The sequence below is a fragment of the Poecile atricapillus genome, chromosome 1 (assembly GCF_030490865.1).
Source record: "Poecile atricapillus isolate bPoeAtr1 chromosome 1, bPoeAtr1.hap1, whole genome shotgun sequence".
NCBI lineage: Eukaryota > Metazoa > Chordata > Aves > Passeriformes > Paridae > Poecile > Poecile atricapillus.
The window spans coordinates 106,859,640-106,886,600 of NC_081249.1; the positions used below are offsets into that span (position 1 = coordinate 106,859,640).

At 38.1% G+C, this 26,961-nt stretch overlaps 1 protein-coding gene across 1 annotated transcript in view; it reads right to left on the minus strand.

Moving 5' to 3' along the window:
* ROBO1 (roundabout guidance receptor 1) overlaps positions 1-26,961 on the minus strand; it is a 293,520-nt gene that overhangs the window by 51,361 nt on the left and 215,198 nt on the right. Inside the window, exons 7-13 of the mRNA XM_058856411.1 lie at positions 12,401-12,409; positions 9,611-9,735; positions 7,587-7,758; positions 4,964-5,169; positions 3,487-3,568; positions 3,150-3,318; positions 2,889-3,055 (exon numbers count right to left, since the gene is read on the minus strand). Coding sequence (XP_058712394.1) covers positions 2,889-3,055; positions 3,150-3,318; positions 3,487-3,568; positions 4,964-5,169; positions 7,587-7,758; positions 9,611-9,735; positions 12,401-12,409 — 930 coding nt within the window. The remainder of the gene's footprint in view (positions 1-2,888; positions 3,056-3,149; positions 3,319-3,486; positions 3,569-4,963; positions 5,170-7,586; positions 7,759-9,610; positions 9,736-12,400; positions 12,410-26,961) is intronic.

A 26,961-nucleotide genomic window follows, 5' to 3' on the forward strand; every position in this document is an offset into this window, starting at 1 on the left:
AGTACTTCCTAACCATGTAAGAAAAAGCCACATTAAGCATTTTCTTGAGTAAATCACCAACGTTTAGGTAGTACCAACTTAAGACACTGCACTTCCTTTCACAGAAACGTGAGGGTAATGCTCCACAAAAAGACACACCACACTCAAGGACAGCTTTGGTAAATGGCTACAGTAGCCTCTCTTTACTCTTTCCTGCTGGAAAGAGAAAACATTCTATTTCCCACTGCCAATCCCAAGAGGCTAGGCAACCTATAAAGAACAGCAAAAGCAGAAGCTGTATCTTAAGATAAATTAATGACAAACTTAATTGGTGTTACCACAAAATAATGTTAACAGAGAAAAGATAAATTACTCATATGGCTGTAACTTCTCTAATGGCAAGAGGCTTCTGTAAATGGGAGGCAGAGCCCAGTTGAGGGCTGTCTGGATCACCTGGTATTTGGTCTATCCTATAGCTGGAAAAATTATTCATATACATGAAGGGACAAAATCCTCCCAAAAAATGCAATAGTACAATGAAAAAATTTGGGCATATTGAGCCCTTGGAAAGCACATTTAACTGAAATGGAATGACTGTCAGATGTGTAAAATTTACAGGGTAATCACTAAGAGGGTATCTAAAACATGTACTATGGAAAAACAGAGCAACAGTTTCTGTTCTAGGTTCACAACTCACTCCTGGATCACCCCATTTTAAACAAATATCGTGTTGACTATGGCTAATATGCTGACTGGAAATTCATGAAAAATACTTGCAGTGGTTACTAGTGAGGTTAATGTGTAGCCAGTGAATGACAAATATGGATTCTTAGCAATCAACATCGATAATAACAAAACCAAAAAAGTCAATGGATTCCTCCACTGAGTCACTGCTATGTGATACTACAGCCATAAAGTATGTTCTGCAAGCAGTCCATTATCACAGTATTTCCCTCCTCCCAAAGTTTGAAAGCATTAAAGATAAAAGCTTCTGTTAGGGATCATTGCCTAAATATCACCCTGCTCAGAATGTAACAGGAAAGCCAGTGGAATAATTAGCTCTAGCTTGGCTAGTTAAGAGATGAGTCATCCACAATATGGATCAAACTATTCACAGGCTCAGCCATTTGCACATCTGTGCTATAAAATGATGTGTGTGCTTTCTTGTTTCAGCTCTGAGATGGGGACTGTCAGTGAAAACACCCAAGAATGTGGTTGTTAATGTTTGCAAAGTACAAAGATGAAGGTACTAGGAAGGTAGTACTGAAGGGAAGAAGGCACTGAAGGTAGTAACCTACCTTCATCTCAATTTGCACTGAACAAGCAGTTAGGACCACACCCTTAGACAAAAGCCAACTGAAAATTTTTGGACTTGCTTAACTAGTCCACAACTTAAAAATTAAATGGTATTGGAAGAAGAGAAGAACTGCTCTAAAGGACTTGACACTTGATTACATTTCTTAAAATTGGAGAAAATTTTATGTGTTAGTTGTTGCTTTCACTGAGGTATTGTGTGGCTCCTGGGTTTTCAGCTCTACTAGGTGCCCAGAGAACAGTGAAGCTTTTCCATGTCATTATAAAGCACTCAGTTGAGTGAAAAGAACATTTGCTCTTTTTCAGAATCAGGTCAGTAATCAGTTAGTTTGGGACAGACACAATACCTCTTCTCCAGAAATGAAACTACATTACATGAAAAACAGGCTTGTGCAGCTCTATTCCCAGAAATCAGGAATCACTAAAAGGTTATTAAATCTCTCCTTGGTAACAGACTTGGGAACCTGTGCAATCCTGATTTTCCATGGGGCTGTGACTCTGCTGGCCATACATATCTGCTGAAATTGTCACCCATCAGGAGAAATGAATGATACCAAAAGACAGCAATGTGAAACTGGTCACACCCCAGGGGAGATGAGAAAGATTTGCTTTCAGACCAACAACAGAAAACATGAGAAGTCACCAAAGAAAAACGCTTTGTTTCCTTTAGAGAACTTCCTTTCAAAAACTAACATGTACTCACTTACGCAAACAAAGAAACAAATATACAACAAAGACACTCTTAATAAGCCAGTGGGTCAATTTCTCCAATAAGTAGGAAGATCAGAAAAACAAACAAAAAAAATACACTCTCTATCACCTTTTCTTTGAAAGAGTGTGTCGTTTTCCCTTCTTAAGAATCTAAGCTTTTCTACTGGACAAATGCAGGTGGTCAGAGCTGTAATGCATTATTCCCTGCACATCATCCTAAGTGTCTTTTATTGGCTACAGTGAACACAAAGATAGTTTTAATTTTACATAGCTGGACTTCAGTCACAGCTGGAGTCAGTGGATGACTCCTTCATTCACTTCTACCCAGACTTTTCTTTCACTTGGCTATCTGTAAGCACTGCTTTCTACCCTGTTTTGCTTCCAACACTTGTACTGTGGAAACACTTGTAACATACTGCCAAAACCTCTTTACTGGTTTGTGATGCCAAATTCCTTCAAATTTTCAACTTTTCTCTTTCTTATTGCAGCAGAAATCAACTTAGATTACATGCTGTTTCTCTCCCTGTCTCAGTCTTAAGCCTTATTTGATTCACTGGACATAGCAATAACATTTCCATGGAATTTGAGGATTTGTGTGGGAACTCAAAAAAACCAGGGATTACTTGGCTGCTAGCAAGAGCTATTCTGCAAGTTGTAACTACCTTTGGATAAGAGATACTAGGGTTCCCTTAGGCAATGCAACAAGCTGTCAGAGTCTGTGTTACAGAGAAATGCAAGTTTAAACACTGTATTTTACTGTAGTAGATATTATAGCCAGGATAGGTAGGCAGTACAAAGCTACCAGAATTCCTGCATCTGGTATTGCTTAGTCAACTTGTGACAGCTGCTGTGGACACCCAAAATGTTCAGTATCAAAAACTTACCTTGAGTTTTCACTGGATCAGATATTTGGCTTGGGTCACTCAGCCCATATGCATTAGCTGCTCTCACAAGGAAGAGATAAATTGCATTTGGTTTTAGCCCTTTCACTGCAAAACTCTCAGTTTTCACATTTTCAGCTACAGTTTGCCAGCTGCTCCCTGATGCATGGCTAAGGATAAACCACACAACAGCAGGTTAGTGGTTCTTCAGCAATACATTACATGTAAACATACAGACAGCAAGATCACGTGAGACTCACATACCTGAAGGCCTCAATTATGTAAGAAGTTGGTGTTGCACCTGAATTCAAATTGGGTTGCCATGACAACGTTACTGTATTTCTGCTGACATCTGTAACCTCAGGCTTTGATGGAGCACTAGGAATCAAGTTTGGGTCAGTGGGTCTTGGTGGCTGCACTGGGACTCCAAACTCTGACAAAAGGAGAGAGAAATGCTGAGTACGGACAGGAAGCAGCTGTAAGCAAAATGCTGCTCATATCCGCACTGGCAAATTATGTCAGAGTCAGGTATCTTCTGCATTTCAATTTCTGGTTTTCCTTCATGTATTTTCTCCACACAGAGGAACCCTAATGGATTTACCTTGGACCTCTATGAATGCGCTCCACGTCGCTTCACCGCTCGGGGTTGAAGCAATGCAGGTGTACCGGCCAGTGTCGCCCAGCTGAATGGGAGAAAAGAAGAATAAATATTTGAAACAGTCGGGCACTCATTGGGCTAGAAAAGTAATTACAGCTCTCTACGTTCCCCCATGAATATGGATAAATGTATTAGCCTGCAAGAACTTCGCACCAGAAACTCCTTCCATTAGAAGTTACAATTTTGACAAGCAAAAATGGGTATTTATATCTGAGCAATCACAAAAGAATCAGAATAGAATGCTGCAGATTCTAATTTAATGTTAACTATTCTGCAATGAACAAACTGAAGGCCATTTCCTGTAGCATTTATTCCTTACTCTGCAGAGGTACTAACAAATAAATTGAGAAGGAACTCAGATGACAAGACCCCATGCAACTGTCAACCTTCTACATAAATAATGCCCGGGGATTTATCAGGACTGGAGCACTGGAGAACACGTCATCCTTAAAGCAAGGCTTAAATACTGCACAGGGTACATATGAGGCTCCCTGTGTTAGTATAAATTTCACTCTACAGCAGACCCAAAAAAGAATCTCCATATGCTATCCTCATCCAGTTCTGAATGTTGGATTATTTGTCCATATGTGACTTAATCACATTTCAAAAGTGTTTCTTTTTTTCTTTCCCAAAAAAGAAATGCTATCCTCCTCAGGTCCCAGCCTCAGCAGATGAACTGAAAGGAAGTGATCAAAAATCAGGGATTCAAACTCTAAGCCAGTCTAACTTGTAATTGGCAGCAGGGCAACTCTAGGGAATATGGCAAAGTGATGTATTCAGCCTAATCTAAAAAGAAATTGCTCCATTTCAAACCACAGAAAAGATAGTAGAGAATATCCAGTATGCTACAACTTCACATTTTAGAACATTATAAAGTGTGCAATGCATGACCAACAGCAATACTGGCCAGGTACTGTAACTCCCTGAGGAAGCCAGGTATTTGACAGGTGGTTAACCATTTTAAGCTATGTTACACTGATGAGTGAAGATGTTTAAACACTAAAACCTCTTTTGAAAAAAGCTGTGTACATGGCTCTATTACTGAATATGCTAAACAAAGGTCTTCTTTATAAACATTTGAATTAACTAGATAATTTTAATCTATTAGTGCTGAAGCCCAAATAATGTCATAATTTGTCTTACTGAAATATATTCCCCTTCATGTTTTAAGTACCAAATAATTCTGTTAATTAATACCTCTTTACAGCATTTTTCATTATGAAATCTGAAATAATGTGCCCTGGGCAGGTGTTAAGCATAAAGAATGTACTATCTGAAAACATGAAGTATCAAATAATTTAGTAAATTTATGTAACCTTTCATAAATTCTGAACACGGGGTTTACTACATCAAAAATGCCTGGAGGTTGAAAGCACAAAATGAAACAAAACATGAAAACCCATTTGCCATCTCAGGCTACCTTGGCATATCTGATCTGCAGCGCTCCTGTCTCCAGCTGCTTGATGCGAGAGTCTTGGGTGGAAATGAGGATCCCATCCTTTTTCCAGAGGATAGTGGGCATTAATGTGCCTGTGGCCACACAGTTCAGTACTAAAGTACCATCTACAGCCACAGTCTGATTCACAGGACCCTGCCGAATGACAGGGGGAGGCCGGTCTGCAATCACTGCCAGGAGAAACAACAGGAAAGACATTTCTGCAACTGGAAGCAATTTTTTAATTATCTAAGCAACAGCAGTTGCTTGAGGCTTTGAAACAAACTAAAAATAATTAAACAAGTAATTAAAGTTGGAGGCATGCATTATTCAGGGCAGGGTGCACTACAATGATGCACAGCTATGGATGATTAAAATGATACACAACGCAGTATTTTCAGAACAGAGGAAGTATTGCATATTTCAGACTGCTATCCTCCAGGCATTCTCGAAGTCCAATGTCCTTATGAAGTGATAATGGAAAAAGAAAGGACTTCCCAGATTCTTTGGCAAGACACAAGATTTCACCTTTCCCACCTTTTACCACTGCCAGGCCTGTGTAACACAGCTCATACATCCAGCACTTAAAGACAGACAAAAAGGAGGCAGGCAATCAGGGGATAACCTCACAAATTTTTATGTGCCACCAACTCATCTTGGTGCTGTGTCCTATTCGTGAGATGCCCAGAAGTAGGGTAAAGAAAACACAAATGATAGAATAATTTTGGAAAGATTTCTTCTATGAAATGTTTTTCCAGTAGTTTCTGATTTTTATGATGACTTCAGAGCCACAAAGAAAATCCCACAATCCCATTTCTATGTTAATTTTAATGCATCTTTCACACAATGAAAATTAAGTGCTATTGATGGGTTATTTAATTATAGTGAACAGGAAAATATAAACCAGTCTCAATATTCACAGAAAAAATAATAGTAGTCTTCCATTATCCAAAAAAGAGGTTGAAGTTTTCTTGCTGGGTTTCAGGGATCTACTTTACCTGTACCATCCAAGATGACATGGACTGATGATCTGAAAATAGCCATAATTTTAAATGTCATAAATCTGTTCAGCGGTGGCATGGGGCTCATGTATCTTAAAAACTGGTTTGGTGGCTGAAATATAAACCTGAAGTTCTGATCAATTGTGAACATCAGATATTTCTAAATTACTTTTCATAACAACAGACAGGATGTTAGCACTGTTTTTTTTGGCTAAATTCCAACTCCCATAATTTCATTTGCATGTTCAAATGACACTCTGTTTTCAGCTGCATTTTTAATCCTTTAGCTCTTGTCCCAACCTGTTGCTACACACTTTAAGGCTGTCACAATCTTTCTCAGTAGAGACAGACAGAATAGGCCCACTTATAATCTGCATTTGACAAGTTTGTAAAGAACTTTGCAGTTGGCAAAGGTAAGGAGATGACTGATCTGTGAGTTATAGGAGAAATCTAATGAACTGAAGTTCATGGCTGATTTAAGTCCACTGAAGTTGATGGCAACTCCTACCTTTAGGAAAACTATTCATAAAGGTATTCTAATACCTTTACAAATATTCAGCATATTCTGCTTTCACTTTTGTAAAAATACCAAAAAGTGTCCCCAAACATTATAAAAAAAAAATCTACCCATCAGATCAATCTGGAGAATATAGTAAAGAAAATACATTTAAACTGATTATTTCTAAGTTTATTAGCAGAAAACTGTTGTAAATATATTTCTCACCCTGCCATGGCCTTCTCCCCAGTGAAAAAAAAGGAAAAAAAAAAGGATTAGGAAATGTGGCTTACAGTTTGTGAGGAACCAGGAGGGAGTTAGTCCTATTCCTCCTATGTCAATCCAGGGGGAGGGGGAGATAAATAAACAATTTTATCCTACAGGTTCATTGCATATTTTAGTACATTGTTATTATTTCTATGTTTTCTATAGGACAAATGGATATTTTATGGACTCTCCTCTCAGACAACAGCATCTCTCTGTTCAAATTTTCTCTTTTCCTCTGTAAATGCTAAGATTAGTAGTTTCCCCATGTATCTCTGCTGTTAAAAATAAGAAGTATTTCTAATAATTGGCAAACTGGCCTCACACCAGCATGCATTACTTCTTGGAATGCTCCCTGTAGCTTTTTCATCTTGTATTTTTTCCTTACTCCTAAAAATGGATGTATAATTTCTGTGTTATTCTGCTGATCTCCATATAGGTTGATAATTTTTTTTTCTTGCTAAAACACAATATTAAGAAACAGGAAAAAAACAGGTGAATGGAAGTGCTAAGAAAATGGCCACACAATAAAAGGGATAAAGAACCAGACAGCAAGCAACCTGAAAGTAAATTGAATCCAGTGGCTAAAAAAGTCAGATAAAAATTAACAGATCTGACTGAAGTCCATACACTGAATATACTTGCCAAATACAAAATGGAAATATAGTTACACATCATCCAGAATTGTAAGCCCCTGACAGAGGTGGCCAAAACAGGATTTTTATGTTCAAAGAAACATGCAATCCACATTTATGCAAAACAGATTTCAAAGTAGTGTCACATCACCACACTGCTGTCTTCAAAAAAAATAAAAAACTTGGAAATGATAAAACAAATCTATGATTACCATCTGTAACTTCCAAGTAGGCTTTTGTTATGATACTTCCTGCAACATTTAAAGTCTGGCAGATGTAGTACCCAACATCAGATCTCTGGACATTGGTGATGGTGAGATCTCCTGTCTGAGAAACTGAAAATCGGCTGGATGACTGAGGGGGCTGGTATGAGAAAAGCAGATTCTGAAAGATGTACAGGAAAGAAAGTGGGGAAAAAATAGGTTAAATAAATTCAAGCATCTATAAGCATAACTTTAAAATAGCTAAACAAATGAATCTTTTCATATTATGCAGAAAACATTCTGCTCTTCATGCCTTAAGCATGTCTACACCACAATGCAAGTAGCATCTGTAGGATTTTTTTAATGACAAAATAGGTGCAGATATGCACCCACAGAATTGTGTAAGACTTCAGACTTTTGGGATTGCCCTAACACTCTCCAGGATCAATACTGGACTTTGCACCAAGTTTAAAAGAGTCTAGTGAAGATGTGAAATGTACAGACACTGAAGTGGTGCAAGCAACTGTGGTGAACCTCAGTAATTTGCTTGAATGTTCCTTTTTAGACCTTGCTCCAGGGCATTTGTTTGCTTTCATTTAAATGCAGATGGTGGTTTAGTTATCTGTATTTTAACATTTGCCTTCCTAGACTGGAGCAAGTTTTTTAAAAGAGATGCTCTGTAGGTCTCTCTGAATAGAGTGTTTGTGTTTTATGAAGTCTTGTAATACTAAGCTACATCCTATGCCTATTTAGATAGTTCGGTTCTGAAGTACATAGTATTTACCAAAAATCAGTTCGAGGTTGAATTTCTACCTCTGACTGAACAACCTGTGAGTAAGAATACTTAAGGATCACAGAGGGTATATTTATCTCTTTTTCTTGGCTAACTACATGTTGCATTTTCAAAAATTGTCCAAAGGAATGGGACACAATATTCTCCAGTATTAGCAAACACTATTTGTTGGCCTCCTCTTTCATTTCTCTCAATCATCACAAATGGTCACCACTCATCAGAGTCAAAAATGAGCAAAAAAGAAAAACAAGGTGCACTAGACAACATGTGGAAAACAAACAAACAAAAAGCATTAAATACTGCTATATATATACACACCACTGAAGTTTATAATTTAAACTTGGTCAGCAGTCTAGTTGTACTTAGGTATTCAGACAGAAATGTTGCAAATGGAGTAAAGAAGCCCATCTCCAAGTGTTCTCAGTTTCTCTGCCCTATTGTTTTGTAACACAAAGAACCCTGTCATATACTCTTGCACCATTCATTCCTTCATTCACAGGAAAACCAGAATCCCATATTCCTTCTTTCCTTCCAATAAAGAATACTTTGTGTCACATCCCTCCTTCAAAAGATGACTCTGAAAGAAAACTGCAATTCTCTTGCTGAGCTATATTGTGTTTCACCCACTGGCTTTCAAGATCCTTTACAAAGAAGATGAAAATAATTTTCCCTCCCATTCAAATAAGGAACTTGGGAGAAAAGGTGACCTATTCAGGTATGTTCTGTCAGTCGACTGATGGAGTGGGAAAGTAGTTCTCCTCAGCCCAGAACGAGAGTCCTGCCCATGCAGTGATGCAGATCAATGCAGCAAACAGTTCAGCTTGCCAGAAACTCAAAACCACATGGCAAACTAACAGCTGCACCATAAACCCAGAGCCAAACTTTTTGAAAATCTGGGAGTGATTGAGGGATTTGACCAAATTTCAGCATAAGTCTTCATCTCCTGTAAGTTCTCCCTCTTAGGTGAAATAGATTATCAGAGTAGTAAAACATGGAATATTTCTAGTTGATTCACATATTTTTTTTTTTACATTCATGGAGAAAACAGGAGACAGCAAAGCATAGATCTGTTCTAGTAGGACTGACATCATTTAACATGCCTTAGAAGAATAAATATCCAGCACTTCCACACTCTAAACCTGTTTTCCACATCTTTAAAACAATATTAAAATATTTTTCTCTCATGTGAAATCACTTCTTGAAGGAACTGCCAGGAAGGAGGACAGAAAGGCTGTTTCACCTGACTCCCTTCTCTCCGCCAGAAGATAGCTGGCTGAGGGTTTCCAGTTGCTTCACACTGGAAAGTCACCGTTCTTCCCAGTGCAGCTACCTGGTCTCGAGGCTTCACAACAAACTGTGGAGGCTCTGAAAGGAAAACACCAAAAATAAATAAATCACACTGCCAACAGCTGATTTGAAAGAACAATTTGCCTCCTGAGTTTTACTGGTATAAACCAGAGCAGTTAAGTTTCTTTAATAAGGAAAGGCAGCACAAAGACACGTCAGTCTCTAACAGCCACAGTTTCAGCATCACTCAGATCATCTTTTCTGTGTCTGGACTTCCCAATTAAAACTCTGACTGTGCAACATGTGCTTTTAGTGCTGACCCAGTGTACAAGGAAATAAGTCCCACCAGCTTGATGAGACAACTTGCAGAGCAACAGTCACCAATACAAACAAATCTGCTACAATTTGGTTTTAAAGGAGGACTAGGGCTGCAAGCCAGAATGTAGAAATATTTGAGGGACTACTGGCCCAGAGGTCACACTTTGTTAAGGGCTGCAAGACACACTTCTGAGTAACTATGAATTCAGGCTTACACACACAAAAGTCATCATCTCTGACTTAGGAAAGGTGAGGAAGAAAAAGCCCTTAAGTGCTTATATAAGAAACTTTTGATGCAATTGTGATCTCAAAAAAACTTGAAGTCAAAAGCTTAAGAAATACCTTTCAAATAATAACCACTTAAAATCTCCAGTTCAAACACACTGAGAAGGAATGAATTTAAAGGAACAGCAGAGCTAAATGTCTTCCTCATTTACATACGCAAGAGCATGTTCAAACAAAATATATATGCAAATGAAGGCAAATTTGAAACATCTGCTCAGCCTAACATTATAAATACTGCCAACATTGTTTGATTTATACTGACTTCAACAACCCCTTCATCCAGTAGTAAGTAGAATGTCAAAAAATTGTGTCAGTCACATTAAAAAAAAAAAACAAAAAACCCCCAGCATAGATGGCATTAAATACCTTGGTGATGTTAGCACAGAAAAAAATCTAGCATGTTCTACAGGCTGTTAACTTCTGCTTCTTGAAAAATGTGCATTAAATCAAAGCCCTTTTATTTATTAATTTCCAACTCTTTCTGATCATCTGCCTAAAACTAATTATGCTCTTCCTCTTCTTTGGATTGAGAATAAAAGGGATGTTTTGAATCTGACTTTGAGAAATCAAATAATTTTGATATTTGTTTCCTTTTTTTCCTTTGCAAACATTGGTGTTTTCACCAGATTTTCCTTTTAAAACAGTGTAAAATATATAATGCAAAGATGTGTTTTATAAACAGATAGTAGTGACTTTATCTAGAATAAATTCAATAAAATTATAAAAAAAACCCCAAACAATTGCTTTCAGTGTTCCTGTGGGCCAATTCTTGCAGTTATCTGTTCCCCATGCCTTGTGTCTGCTCCCTGGTGAGTTCATATCAGAATATATTCTTCCTATACCCCTCCTGCTTTGAGAGGAATTTTTGAAGCGTAACACTACTGTCTATATTTAGATGCAAATGCTACCTTTCCTAGCATTTCCTCAGATGAGAAACTATGCAAGGCGAAGCTAAGACTGACCTACTGCAATTAGCAGACTTCAAAACATTTAGCTCTGAAACGTTCAGCCAGCACCTTGGAAGAAGATGTGGGAAGACTCTGACATGACAGCACGTTCCATTTGGAAGGGAGGGAGAACTGGCTGGGGATTTGCCACAGGGTTGTGAGGCATGGCAGGGAAAATGGAGATGAGGGTGAAGCACCTTTGTTATGCTGCTAGATTCTAGCAACAAGAATAAATTTAGCATACAGTTAAATTTAGGGCTCGGCTGGTTCTGCACTAGCCTGTGACACAATGCCACACAATATGGAACTGAGGGTTTCTAAACCCTGTGCTGGTGCAGAGGATTTATGAGGTTTCAGATTTCATCTATCTCAGGGACAGGTACAACTATAAAGAGATTAAAATGATTCTGACCACTGGAGAAATAGCTGATGGTTGTGATTATAGTACCTCAAGATGACCATTCAGGGACTACTTAACACAAAAAGGAAGTCCTATAGGCAGCCATGGTAGAATTTATAAAATATAGATGGGTACATCTCCCTCTAAGTATTATTCTAAATACATACTTTGTATGGATACTACTCTTAAAATCTATGCATATTGCCCATATGTGTATTATTCTAAATCTATAGACATTAAGGTAAATAATAAAAATCTTATTAGCTTCAATGTTAGAAGAATTAAACAGGGTTAAGTGAAACTATTATTTAATTTCATTCTATGTTAACTGGGAACCTTTTCACTGTCTTTTTTTTAGCATCATTTTGATTTCACACCTTGGGTAACATACATGTGGTACGTAATGATGAGACTGCAAAAGATGACAAAATAATAAATACCCGTAAGAAAATAACAACTTTTATCCTAGTAACCTTTTAATCAAACAAGATTTTTTTAGCACACTTTGAAGTTCAATCCATGCAGTTACTGAAGAGAGGAGACATCAGGCTTTGGCTTTGATACATCATATAAAAACAGACAGAAAATTTGCAACCCATTACCTTTCTCTTTGCCATTATGTTACCCACACTTCACGCGGAATTTATTCTGTTCGAGGTGTCTTGCCAATAACAAGTGAAAGATGGGAGCTGAGTGGTTGGAGGACATGGAAGGGGGTGGATGGAAAGGGGAGGAGAAGTTCCCGTCACAGTGATACGATGACTAGAAGATGGCCAATAAAATTTCAACTTACCAGACACAACTAAAAACAAAAACAAAACAAAAAAAGAAAACATGGAATAAATAAAATTGAACAGACATGAAACAAAGCAAAGAATAAAGCAAAATTAAAAAAAAAAAAAATTTAAAAAATGGATCCTTGGTAAGGACCTTAGAAAGCAAACTCATATTCTGATATATGAAAAATAGGTTTATAATGTAGAACATTTTTATATTTTGATTTTTAAGCAGCAGTCTCTATCAAATACTGAAAGTAGGTGGTAGAGGAAAATGGGTAACAGACTGAAATGCTGGCCAGGCGGTCTGGGTTCTACTCAAAGACTTTCTAATGAACTGATGTGTACCTTGAGTAAATTTTTTTTTTTTTCACATTATCATTATTTATTAAGATCATTATTAAGATCTTTCTGTGGTAAAAAAAAATTAGAGACTCCAGTAAATATCAATCCGCAACATTGCTGAAAAGGAACAATAACACTTAGAGCACCTAAAGCATAAAACATTTACATTTCTAAAGCATCCAAACATTTACAAATGGAACATATTTTTCTGAAGCTAGTATCTATTAAATAGGAAAATTTATTAAAAAATTACTAATTTGCTAAGGCATTTAGGCCACACACAAATCTCTGAAGTATAGGATTGCTGTGTTAAAGTCATAAGGCTCACTCTTAAATGTAATAAGTAAGTGCAAAGTAAACCACAATTAAAACTAGTTTAAAAAGATTCTTAACCCTTTTCTTTGTCCCTCAAACCTGAATTTCATTAAAATATTCAAGACCAAACATTCACTGCAAAATGTTAGATTTTTCAAGAGAAATGATCAGTGGTAAATTATCAAATATTAAATTATCCTTCAACCATAGCTCAAAATTTTCATAAACTTTGAAATGGCTCAGATCCTGGTAAGGTAACTTTGCTTATAAAAGAAAGGCATGTTAGGAAGTATTCCAGCCTCATATCAATGATGGAAAGAATAGATTGAAAATAAAAAGTCAGAAGTAATGCATTTTGAAAGTATACACAGATACTGACCAAAAAAAAGAGAAATAAGATAATTAAAAAAATTTAATTAGTGATAATTACAGTAAAGGTCAAAAAAATACATAATCATTTAAGTGTATGCTACTCTTTGGTCTTATCACTTTATGTTGAGAGTAAACCAGCTCTTGTTCAGCATGGGCACATTTTCATATCGAGTAGCTAAGCATGCTCAATTCACCATCACCATAAACATGTGCAGGAAGGAAACCAATAATATCCACTTTGCCAACATTCATTAGGCATGAGGAATCCTGGCCTCCTGTTCTAATAAATGCAGAGGACTCCAGGTGTATTATGAAAATGAAGCAGAAAGAGAATCAGATAGAATATAGGAATTTGGAACATGTTGAAGACAAGAAGCTGCAACTGCATATGCCAATCCCAAATGAACCAGATTTGAGTTTTCTAACAGACATTTTTTTAAGGAAATTATCTCAAAGAGAGGAAGTTTAAATGACCATTTTCCAAAAGTTTGAGTTTTAAAGAATTACTCTGGATGTGCATTAGCCCTCTTTAAATGGTATTTTTCAAAAAGAAAATCAGTGTCCATTACTCTGCTCAGATTATCTGTAAGTCTACAATTCCTAAGAGGAGTAGCCAAGAAATGCTACACACGAATTCCTGAGAGAAATCTGCTCTTCCCCAAGATTCAGCCCCCAGGTACTCTTGTTTGTGTGTTACTCTGTAGTTCCCAGTAACCATTGCTTTTTAACTGAGAAGCTCTTTACTGAATTTGCAATTACAATCTGACATGCTCTGGAATTAGAAATTATTCTCCACAAAACACAACTCATTGTACATGAAACGGCCTGATAAGAGACTTAATGGAATGCAATTTGTGCACAGAGAAAGCAACTCTAAATTCTTTAATTTGCTGAGTAATGCCCAGAAGAGGAAAGTTCAGCCTTCTCAGTAGCAATGCAGAGCTGCTCAAGTCCTCTACTGAAAACTCACTGGAAAACAACTAACAGATAGAAACCTTACTTGGGTGCTCAGTTGTATTTCTACAAATTAAATTAACTTCTAAGTGCTCAATTTCCCCTTTTCTTTTTATTAGACATTTCTTACTGTAGGTCAAAAATAACCCTGTCAAGCAAACATATTTTTTTGCCCACCTGTGAAAACAGAAGGGATACTGATACATGAAAATAAATCCCTGTAGAAACAGGGCATCACATTGGTTGCAAATCTGTGGAAAGGGCAAAGGGTGAAGTTTCATAGAAAAATTTGAACAATTCTGTCAGAGGGATATCATGTGGTTTAAAAGAACAACAATAATAGCAACATCTACAACAAAGACTACATTCTTAGTTTGATTTGCAGGCTATTGATATCTAAGGTTACTAAAACTGAGAAGCAAATAGTTTTTCCTCCATTACAGCACATTTTACTTGACACCACTTTCAATTATAAAGTAAATTAACTTTCCCTATGTTAATCATGGCTTTTCACATAGCAATTAGGTGGAATAACCTGTTTGTAAAGACAGGAAGTTAGCATGTAAAACCACAGCTACCAAAGGAATAATATTTTTGCCTTTCATATAATTTCCTTGACATGCAAGGCTTTTCAGGGAAGACTTGTCCAGTTGCTGAACAAAAACCAAAAGAAAAGTGGTTTCCAGTCTAGTGACGTGATCTTTTAATGCCTTATTCTTTCCAGCAATCCTATCAACCTCACTGGGACTATTGGTATCATTAAATCCACTCACAGGAGTAGGAATTTGCAGTTTTAGGACTTAAACTACAGCCTAGTACAGCTGCCAGATGTTAATGGAGCAACTATTACATTTGACAGATGTAGTTTTGTAGGTTCACATGATAATCAGGTTGGACCTCGGAGGTCTCCATCCCAACCTCCTGCTCAAGAGGGTCAGCTGCAGGGTCAGTCAGGGATTGATCCAGTCAGGGCCTGAAACATTTCAAGGAGTAACAGTGCACAGACTCTGGCAGCCCACTCTGCTGCTTGGCTGTCCAGCCAGTGAAGAAATGCCTTCTCATATCCAGCCCCAATCTGCCTTGTTTCAACTTAAATCCATTGTCTCTTGTGCTCCCTCCATGCGCTGCTGGGATGAGCCTGCATCTGTCCCACCCTGGGGTCTCATATGAGACCTCAACACATGTGTGCAATGCCTGCATCTCAAAAGACACATTTTGTAGCTCTCCTCACAGAGCTGAATGCAAATGCTGGTCTAGTGTTTCTCTAGAACTCACTGGTTTACTCATATTCAGAATAAAATATTACAGTGTTGCATCCAATTCTTAGTCTGCCATTAGGCAAGTTATAAGCTTCAAGTAACCCATTCTTGATAGCTTGGTAGTAATTATCTCTCTCAAAGGACTAAAATGAAATAATCCCAATTTTCAGGTCAATATTTACACACAACAACCAAGCTCATATCCCAACTTCAGCTTCCAGATAAATACTTGGTCATTATGACTAATCTAGAAAATGGCAGTCACAGTGAAATCTGGATTCCTTTGAAGTAATTTTGTGATATCTTAATCCCAGTTCAAGTGAAATATATCAGAGATTTCATGTGCCTGTAGAAATGAAGTGGTAGGAGATGGGACAGGAGTATGTGCAGAGATGTGCTGGAGCAGACAGTGGAGTGAGAAGCTGGAATTTCCATTGGAACTGGGTAACAAGCCAGACTAGACAGTGAGAGGGGAGAAACTGCAGAGTTAGCAGCAGAGATAGAACAGAGATTGCTGAGTTATCTGTCTGGGAGCTGAGATTTAGCTGTTTGTCATCTTTGTATGAAATAAACAGGTGAGAAACCCACAGTTTATGACCTCTATCTGAAATGCATCAGTACAGAAAATTTGAGTACTACAGTCACTGCAGAGACAACGTAAAAGTCTGATTATGTTTCGCAAACTGGTCAAACTCTGACTTTTCATGCCTTAAAAAACAAATGAACAAGAAATCTTGAATAATTCCAAACAAAAACTCTGCAAAAAGCTGCCAACATCTTCTATTCAAAAATGTGTTTGATTTCTAATCCAGCTAAACTCTGAAATCTAATAAAATACCTTTTATGTTCAAATATCTGAATGAGGACTATTGAATACCTCCCTGCAACATGACTACCAGATATTTATGTTGGTGTTTTGCAAAAACTATTATTAAAGGAGATAGTTTAAGACAATGTGCCATGTTCCATTTCCTATCTGGTGATTTGTAGGCTATTTGTTCTTATCAAAGCAATCTGAAACTCTCAATATCCTTGATATGCACATCTCTCTGCAGTCATTTGTGGGAAGTATCACTTTCTACAGAGAAATAAACAAAAGCCTGAATCTCTTGTCCTGAAAAAAAAAAAAAAATAAATGCTGCCATTCAGCTGCCTCCTGGCTTCAGCCTGTGAAAAATACATGAAAATAACACCAGGTACAGTACAAAAGAACTGGGGTATATCACTTTTCATCCTCCCTGGACTCTCTATTTTCAGCTGTCACTTCTTGAGATCTAAGTACATATACACACAATTCACATTTTGCCGGATTTTCTGCTGAAGTTCACATTCATGTGAGACCAGCCTGGGCCACCCTTAGTCACCATGAATGTTTTCACAGTACACGGTCCCAGAGCACCAGGTTTGACACAGTGCAGCACAAACGTCTGAGGAAAGGTCTCACAGTCTGGCGCCAAACACGCCACAGCCACAGAGCTGAGGTAAAATGTTTACATGAGATTTTTGATGTCTCAAATCAAAAGTGATGACTTGTAACTCCAGGCCCCCAGCAAGGGAGTGATTGTGGTTTATTGTACTTATGATGAGTGGAAAAATTCTGTTTTAGACTGCTGCTGATTTGTCAGATAGGCACTTCTTAATTTAAAGGAACAAGTGACTACAGCAACTTCAAATTCACCAAATCTAAGAAGACAAAAATCTGATTGGAAAAAAAAAGGATTAATTATTTTCTATAATTGTAATGTGAAGAATAAAATTAAGAAAGAAACAGATGACTTACTAGTCAGAAAAATAGTTCTGATATTAAGACCACCTTTAGAATCAGCGAAACCCATAAAAATGTTTCAGGTTCCCAGACAGAAGTTAACATGGGCAAAATCTCAGTATCAATTAGGTGCTGCTTTCCTCAACACTCTTTCAAAGAGTTTTGTAGTTTTTTTAAATTTGTATTTATTTTTTTTTTGTTTGTTTACAATTGATTCACATTCCCTCTCCTGTCTGAACACTGAAAACTGGTCAAGTTGCCCTGGTTTCAGCTCGGATAAAGCTAATTTTTCTTCTTAGTAGCTGATGTAATGCTGGATTCAGTATGAGAATAATGTTGATAACACACTGATGTTTTGGTTGTTGCTGAGCAGTGCTTATCCCAAGTCAAGGACTTCTCATGCTCTGCCAAGTGAGGAAGGATACAAGAAGGTGGGAGGGAGCATGGCTGGGATAGCTGACCTGAACTGTCCAAAGGGATGTTGTATGCTATAGAACATGATGGCAGGTACTTAAACTGGTGAGAACCAGGTGGGAGCTGCTGATCACTGTCCAGGGGGAAGTTGGTCATCTTTCAGCAGGTGGTGAGCAATTGTACTGTGCATCACTTTTTTCACTTGGATTTTATTTTTTTCTCTCTCTTCATTACTATTACTGATTTTGTTGTCATTAGTATTAGCATATTTTACTTTGTTTCAATTATTAAAGTGTTCTTATCTCAACCCAAAAGTTTCTGGGTTTTGTTTGTTTGTTTGCTATTTTTTTTCTGATTCTTCTCCCCATCCCACTTGGTGGAGAGGCATTGAGGAACTGTGTGGTACTTAGCTGTCAGCTGGGGTTAAACCACGACATGTGCTGGGTATGGCACACACCCATACATAACATACATTATGACCCATAACACAGAAACAGACTGGTTGGACTTTATGCCCTGCACAGAAGGGCCACTCTCAGGGTACCAAGGGGCTGCCACCTGCACTGGTCCCTGTGCAGTTCCTCCGGAAGCCTCCAGACAGCTGCAGTCTGGGAACTTGGTGGTCACTCAGGTTGGCCTCTGAGCATGCAGGGCAGGATATATGCTCTCATCCTCAGCACATGGCACATGCCTGGCAGGCTGGATTTAGCCTGTGCCTCTGGACTGGAAACCCACAGGAAAAGGGCTGGTGCCTGTGTGCACTCAGGAGAGCTGAGTGCTGCAGGGGAAAGTGGGCTGACCAGGAAAAAAGGCATGTGTTGCTCCTTGGTGCTGACAGGACAGACAAAGCCTTGGAAATATATGTGCTTCTGGAGCTGCTGCACATACCAGGGAGACAGACAGGCCAGGGTAAGGCTTTGGAACACCCCTAAACACGGATGTCATTACACATGCAGCCTGACAGCTCAACATCACCAACTCCAGAAACAATTTTAGATATGAGCCTCAAGCACCATGGATCCAAAATCAGTGATTCTCCATCCTGCAACAAGCAGGAATGTGCCTTCTCCCAGCTTTGCAGTGGGAGCAACAAGCAATTTGTTTTGAGAGCTTGTTGTTTCCCTTATTGGCATTAAAATGTCTCAAAGCTTCTTTCTTTTCTTTCTTTGGTGGTTTAAACTCCACCCTCTGCTGATGAACACCACAAAATCTGTGCATTAACCAAACCTCCTGCTTGGGTGCCATTCTCATTTCAAGAGGAATCAAATGGCATTGATTCCTTATGGATTTCTGGCCATTCTGAGATTTAGGTTAAGCTGAGAGGTGTTTCCTTCTTCAACTCTGATTCAAGAGGCTGGGCAGTAAAATCTGGCTCTGTTTCAGCTGTGTATCAGCCATGTAACTATATTATTTTAAAGTCTGATTTTCAGAAGGTAAGGAATTTTCCCTTTAAAAAATCAAGATGAAAAGGGGTACACAAGAGTGAGTGTTTGTCAATATGTGCAAGGAACCCACTGCAAAAATTTGTGGGCAGACAACAGTGTGTGAAATGTACTCATATCAGACTCTTTGTTTGCAAGTCATACTAGCAAAAAATTGAGATAGATCATAATCTGTCCTCCTGCAGGATTCAATGAAGATTTCTATGATAAAAACCGAAAAATGTGGAAAAAAGCTTTACAATGCAGCTTTAAAGGTAGTACTTCTCAAGTTAATATACGTAGTACACAGTTTAAAATGTGTATAAATCCTGTAGTTACTGCCTTGAGGTGACAAAAATCCGAAATATGGAGGGTAGAAGACAGAGAAGGAGAGAGGGGCATTTAAGATTTTCCAGAAGATCCTCTCCTAGTCCACATTTCCCCTTCCTTGCTCTGGATCCTCCTAAACCACACTATAAACCAAACATAATTTAGAGAGCACTTTTATGACGAGTCTAATTCCATCTATTTAAAAACTAGAGTAATGTGGTACACTGTGAAGTCCTGTTTCCCAGGCTTCTCTTTTCAGAGACTTGTCTTCCCCCGTGTTTTAAATTAACTGATGTAATTTTAGGCACTGCTGCAGTCTAAGTAGTCGTGGCTACAAATATTTATACTAAAGCCTTTTAAAAGAGTGAAAAAAGACAAATTTTAAATAAACTGTGCAGAAGTACAAAAAGATTATGATAGATAGATAGTATTTGAAGAATTCTTAGGAGCTTCCTACTGCATTTTTTGACTTATAGTTGAAGATAGTAGAGCTGAAGAGGAAACTGAGTGGGATTTTTTTTCCCCAGCTGTTTATGATAGCACAGAGTACTTCTTGGAAAGGAGAACTTGAAATCCATAGCAACCTTCTTACAACAAGTTAAAGCAATTTGTGAAAAGTGGCCAAGGCCCATGATCAACGGATACCAACACACACTAAAAATGGAAGGACAATAAATCTCTGCAGTGCACTAACCTGTGATCATTAAAAAATGTTGATTTGGGCATGTAGTACTCAGTGAGGAACAGTCTCAACTGAAATGTATTATTTCAACAGAAACCTGGATTTTTTCTCATGGGGATGCCATACCCCCCACATAGAGACAACCCAAGTCTACACTAACACCACAACTTACTTTTCAATAATAGTAAGGAAGCTAACTGTGGCATATTAAAAAAAAAAAAAAATAATTATAGGTAGCAAAAAAACACCCCAGTGTGTAAGAATTCTATGCAAACCGGACTATCCACCACGTACCAAGAGATTTTACTGTCATGGAGGCAGAAATGGGAACAAGATGCTTTAGGAAACAAGGATGATCTTCCAAATTAAAATAAAATGAAGAGATTCAGGGAGACTTAGCCTAGTTTTCATACAGTTCTCTGTCAAAAGATGATAATGCTATCAAAAGTTGCTGGTAGTCTGAAAGGGCCATCAGACATTGATGGTGGAAGACAGCTTTGTTTTTATTTCTTTGTCCTGTTTCATACTTAAAAGGATAAAGAAACAGTCACCCCAGACTCTGGGAATTAGTGTATGGTCATAGGAAGAAGAGGAGCATACAAATACCTCCTGCAGAAAATGGTAATTTATATTTAACAGTTCAGCCCGAACAAGGAATTCTTTTTCTTACACTGAAAAATTCTTCTACTGAGCCTACAACGCAATCAAGTCCACATATATAGACAGTAAAATTATTACCAGTTCTTGAGTTATTCAGCACCTAGCAACAAATCATTTTAGTGTTCAAACAAAACACAGTTCATAGTAACAAATGGTACTCAAAACAGCTTATCAAATTAATGTTTGAATGCACTGTTATTCAGCATTTTTAAGTTCTTTGTCTTAAGACCAGTTCAGAGGTTACTGATGCAAGTAAACTAACAAAAGTAAAGGACTGGAATGCAATCACTGTATTACCCACAGGGTATGAACTAGGCAAAAATAAAGTATTACCTTTTTACAGATGTTTATCATAATTTAATAAAGCTAATGTTTATTTCAGAATGAACGTATAGCAGGAGTACTTTCTGCTGAACAATCAATTAAAATTATTATTCCTTGCACTCTAGTTTTATTCATAAACCCAAAAAAACTTCAAACTCAACAACTTGTGGTAAAATTCTACTTTGCCTATTCCAAAGTATGAATTATTTAAACATTTTCTTTAGAACAGCAGTCACAGTAAGTCTGTAGCAGTGAAACCTGAAACAAAAACAATTGCTTCTTCCACAGCCATGGGACTTAGGAAATTTCAGGCACTAGAAAAGAGCCTTCAGATTTTCTTTGCTACTTTTTTTTTAATTGAGTGCTGAAGTATGCTACACAAACCTCCTTGCTTCAACTCTCTGCACTGAGTGATTAAAATTTTTGAGAACTATACAGTAAATAAATCCCTTCCAGCAGTAAAAAGCCTTTAGCTTCAACTTATTTCTGTAGTAACATTTCTCCAATTATTTGAATGCCTGTTCTACATGCTTAAAAACATCTGTCTCAAGTCCTTGTTTCAAAGCATCAAACTGGAGGAAGGAATCTCAGAAGTTTTTATTTGTTATTTTCCTGTAAAATATTGTTGTCAGTGTTGTGAGGTTCAATGTAAAAACTCAAACCAAACCAAAAGAAGACAACATCTGTTTAGCACTTAAAAACCATGGAAACAGTTATTTATTAAAATACTTACAGATTCTTTCTTTTACCCATATTTTAGAAATGCTTCAGGAATCTTAGTGTTCATCACTTGCATCAGTAAGACAAGAACCTTCAGGGCTCTAATCTTTTCTTTAGACAGTTTTCTCATTTCCTGCTGATTAACTTTTAAGATTTCTATTCTTTCACCAGAAATTGGTGGCAGTCAAACTCCTCAGATCCTTGATAGAAATCTGACATGCCATCAGGGTTTACTGCAGTCATTAAGGGGAAAATGGGCTCTTTAAGCTATAGAAATCACAGGAGATGGTCTCCTTCATTCAACCTGCCAAAAGTTTACTAATTAAAAAAAATCCTGAATTTTGTTGGACAATCATTATTCTTCCTTCCTTTTTTAAGGGACTGAAGGCAGAATATGGCATCAAATCAGTTCTTTCAAAAGAATAAATACTGATTTAGAGAGAACAGGAAGACAAGTTCAGACTTAAATCCAAATCCTAGTTTTAAAATTCCAGTGAGAAATTTAAAGCCCTGAGACTGTGAAGGGTTCGCTACAATGCATAATAATTGCTGTATATGTCAACAGCATTTCTGTAATCTCATACAATTCTGAATTTTGTCTTTCTTATTTTAATGCTTAATGCAGTTACACTTACAGCCAACTTATAATGTGTACCAGCAGCCTGACACAGTGGAAACATTTATGTGGTATCAGACAGATGAAAGAGCAAATCCCATTCCTTTATATTCCGGGTGGTATTCTCAGCCCTTCCCAGAAGCCTTATCAAATAGATGTCTTCTACCTGTGTGCCTTGAAGCTACCTTGCACAAAGAGGAGGAGGAAGGAGGAGGAAATTCCAGACCTGAGGCTTGTGCCACCTTTTCAGATTAAAATTCCTTGTCAGTTGATTTGTACAGCAAAATCACAGCCAGGAGTCACTTATCAAAAGTTCTACTCTCTATCTACCTTGCAGACAAGCTCTGTTAACCCTAAAATTAAAGACATCATCATCTAAAAAGGCTTGGTATCAGAGATGCCACTGTAAAATATGAACTGGCTGGTACAATTTCCATAGGAATTCTTCTTTTTTCCTGCCAAACAGATAACACCAAATGGGTTTAGTGCCTTTGAATGGCAAAATTTACATTTTACAGCCCAGTCACCACTGCAGCAGGTTTAGGTGCAGGTTAGGCAGGGCCCTGTAACAATACTGCACACTCCTCTAGAGCCACTGCTTGGGTAGCGAGGGCTAAGAAGAACTCAAAGATTCCTGTTCACTAGCAATCTGCTGCTGACTGACCACAGCCACCTACAGCCAGTGTTGGTGTCACTCTTGTGAAGTCCTGAAGTCAGCTGAGCCACTCGAGCTGCTGCTCCTAACTCCTGCTGAGTCCCATCTACACGCTCACTGCTGCGATGGTTCCTGGCCAGCTGCAGAGCAGGGCTGCCACTGGAACCATAACTTACACTTGTGTGTTTCAGAGAGAACAGCTCACTTCACCAGAAATTATAAACCTATTGTAAAATTAGATGTCAGAAAAGACAAACTGAGTACTGCACATGGGAGCAAAGCAAATGGAAGTAGGTGAGAATATGTAAAACCTCTGGTTTATAGATCTGCTTGAGAGCATTTTCATGGTTAAATGTGGAATTTGCAGATTCTTGAAGATGCCCTAATTCCATTTGCATTAATGGTAAAATTAATTCTCTTTTAGTACTGAAGTTCTGAAGTGTGCATTTTTGGTAATTTTATGTGTTTTAGCAACATTGTTTTCCATTATATACGTAGTAATGAAATATGTAACATTTTATTTCCTGCAGTCCTGCTTTGTGGCATAAAACTAAGCAAGTCACGTAATAGAAACCTATACAAAACACTAAATGCATCTTGCATATCAATCAAATACATAATACAGTATAAATTCAATAAATATATCCAGCTTGCTTAGTGCTAGTGCAAGAGAGAAGTCCATTGGTTCCAGTGATGCCATTTTTTTTGCCATTTTTTCCTTTTCTGAAGTAGATCAGCCCCTTTGTGAAAGATCATGTGTTGGCAAAATATAATGTATTGTACTCTGGGCTGCTTCCTGGCATTATGTATTGACTGAGGTATTTATTTAATAATTAATCATCTCCTGAATGAAACGCTTCCACATGTATCCAGCAATGTCTCTGGATGCCTTACAGATGCAGTACACATTGCTGCAAAATGAAAACAGAGGGTCGAACTCTCCAATTTTAGGTATATGGAAACAACATCAGGATTACATTTCCTTAACTATTTAATTTTCCAAGGAGACAATAAGATAACTTGACAGTTTTAGGGATGGAAATGCTTCTAAGCTGCAGGAGTAAAACACTAAAAGGAAGAGTTCAAACTTCACTACGTCAATACAGAACTCCAAATCTGGTTTATGAATATGGCTGAAGTCACAGTAAGAATACAACATCTGTATGTACGAAACACTTATGATCCCCAAAGTTAGGAGCCTGTACAGAAGAGAACAGTGATTCCAATAACCAGCATCTGCGCCGCCAGTGCCGTGAGCAGGAAGAACATAAAAATGGAACTGATATTCCCTCCCCTCTCTTGTATTTTCTACAGTTAACAGTTTATTACACAGAGAGAGGGAGAGCTGAACTATCTGAGCTGACAGTTCCTAGTCCAGGGATGTGGCCTGGGCCAGCTCCCAGCTCAGAGGCAGCGCTGTGGCTCTGGCTGTGCAGCATTCCCAAGAGCATTCCCAAAACAGGGAGCCCTGCAGGGCTTGCATCATGCATGGAGCAGGGGCAGGGCTGAGCAGGAGGAAAGGGTCCTGTGGGATCCAGGGCAGCTCCATGTGAGACCCAGGAGAGCTGTTCACCACCTCCCATCCACACCTCCCTGACAGCTGCGTATCTCAATTGCCCTGGTGCTGCACGCTCCACCTTTCAGTGCCCCAGATAACCCTCCACAGGAGAGAGCACACTCGGGTCAGCCACAGTGTGAGGGGAAATGATGAGTGGAGAAGAAGATAAATCCTCAGTGCTGCCAGCCCTGAGGCCCTGAAGAGAGCTGCTTGCAGCCCTGTCTGCTGTGTGCCACATTTCACTCCCTGCCACAGCCCCACTGTGCGGACACTTGACAGACGGGGACTGTCCCTTTCCTGACACGGACACACGTCTGGGGTCACCACTGACAGCTCTCATATTCCTGCTCTGCCACAGAAACACCACAGCCTGTTGCTGAGATATTGAAGAGGAAAAAACCCAAACCAAAGCTCCACAAATAACCCTAACCCAGTCAAACCCACGCCAAACCCCCTCCTTTCCTTGCCCTTTGCTGAATTTAACATGCCTGCACAGTGGCAGCTGTAATGTCTGAGGCTGTGACTGGCAATGCAGCCCTCTGTTTACAAATAGGCAACAAAAATAACTCAATTTGGCACAGCAGAACACACATTTACTAAACTCTACAGTTAATAGATCATGTGACAATAACCAAAAGTGCAGAAAAGAGTTGTCAGTTGCATTCCTTAAATCGCCCGGAAAAAAACCTCCATAAAATCATAAAAAAGTGACGAACCAACCAAAAAATTCAGAGCTGTGTGTCCACAAACAGTCAGAGCAATCTTAATTTAGTGCTGTAACATCAGTCTACTTTTCTACATGGTCAAAAAGCTGGTCCTAAAGGAAAAAAAATGTTTTAACAAGGGAAGAGGAGAGGAGGGAAAAAGAGGAGAAGGCAGAAAAAGGAGGAAAAATGTGAAAAAATCTGAATGGAAAATGTATTTTCTAGGGGAGTGTTTTTTGCCCTCCCATAAAACTTGGTCTCTTGGATACGCTAATAAATGGATTTTGATCATAATTTATTTCATTACCAACTACAAATTGTCCCTACACATTACAGCTTCTCACATCAATCCCTCCTACAAACACATTAGTGCAGACAAATGGCTCAGGAGGTAATCCATTCTCACTGGGAAACAAATTATCCCATAACAGTATCCTCAGAGCAGAGCTGCCACAATGTAAATATCTACTGTGTAATACAAGCACTTTAAAATTAGGATCTTGATGAATCAGGACTTCAGCTATGGTCTTGTTCCTTAAAAATATCAGTTTATTATCAAAAAGATCTCACTCAATTTCTAACATCTACACAAGCCATTTTATATCTATTAGCACCGTTACGCTAAATGGGATTTCAAGTATGTTGTTGCTTATATTTTTAATAGGACTATGAAAGATTAGGGCTACCAAGAGTTAATTTCCAGAAATGTAACTGCTCAACCAGTTATTAAAGCAAATTTTCCTAAAAGTAACATTTTACAGGATTAACAGTTGATTTAAGATGTGACCTTCAGAACAAATCACCATTTAAGAAATAATTCAGTCTTTTTCCTTTGAATAAACCGTGCTTGCTGCTCACAAGTTTATCCTTCATTCTACAACACTGAACATGAGAGCTGGTTATTTTAAAAACATAAGGTATGAGTTTTGATGTATAAACATCATGGTGATGAACAAAACAGAACATCTCAAAATTCTTGGTTTTATGAGAGCTTCAACAAAAGAATTCAATACTTTGCTAACAGAGGGACACCAAATGTTTCTGGTGGAAAAAGGAGAGCAGCTTAAGGACAAGACCTTTCCTGTTACAGTAAATGTGTCAAAATAGAGGTCTGTTACCAAATAAAATACTTTTAAGCCTATACTTCCTCAGAACTCCATAATGACTAATTCCCACCGAACAGAGAAAAGGACAGAAGGACCATCAGTGACCAGAAAAAAGCATCAGGATGACATCATTGCCTGTCTGCTAGCCAGGAAAGGAAGAGAGGGATTATCTGAACAGTGAACATCTGGATTGTGTATATAAAGGCAGTGAAGGATTTTTATACATATTAGTTCACTGAGTTCCACTGAATTTTTATCTTACAAAGAAACAGTAGTGCTACGATACACTTTTATAATGAAAAAGCAACAGGAATTCCAGTGGTCTGGGTTGGTGTATTAAAAGACACACAAACAGATTTATCATTCACTGCTTCTCTA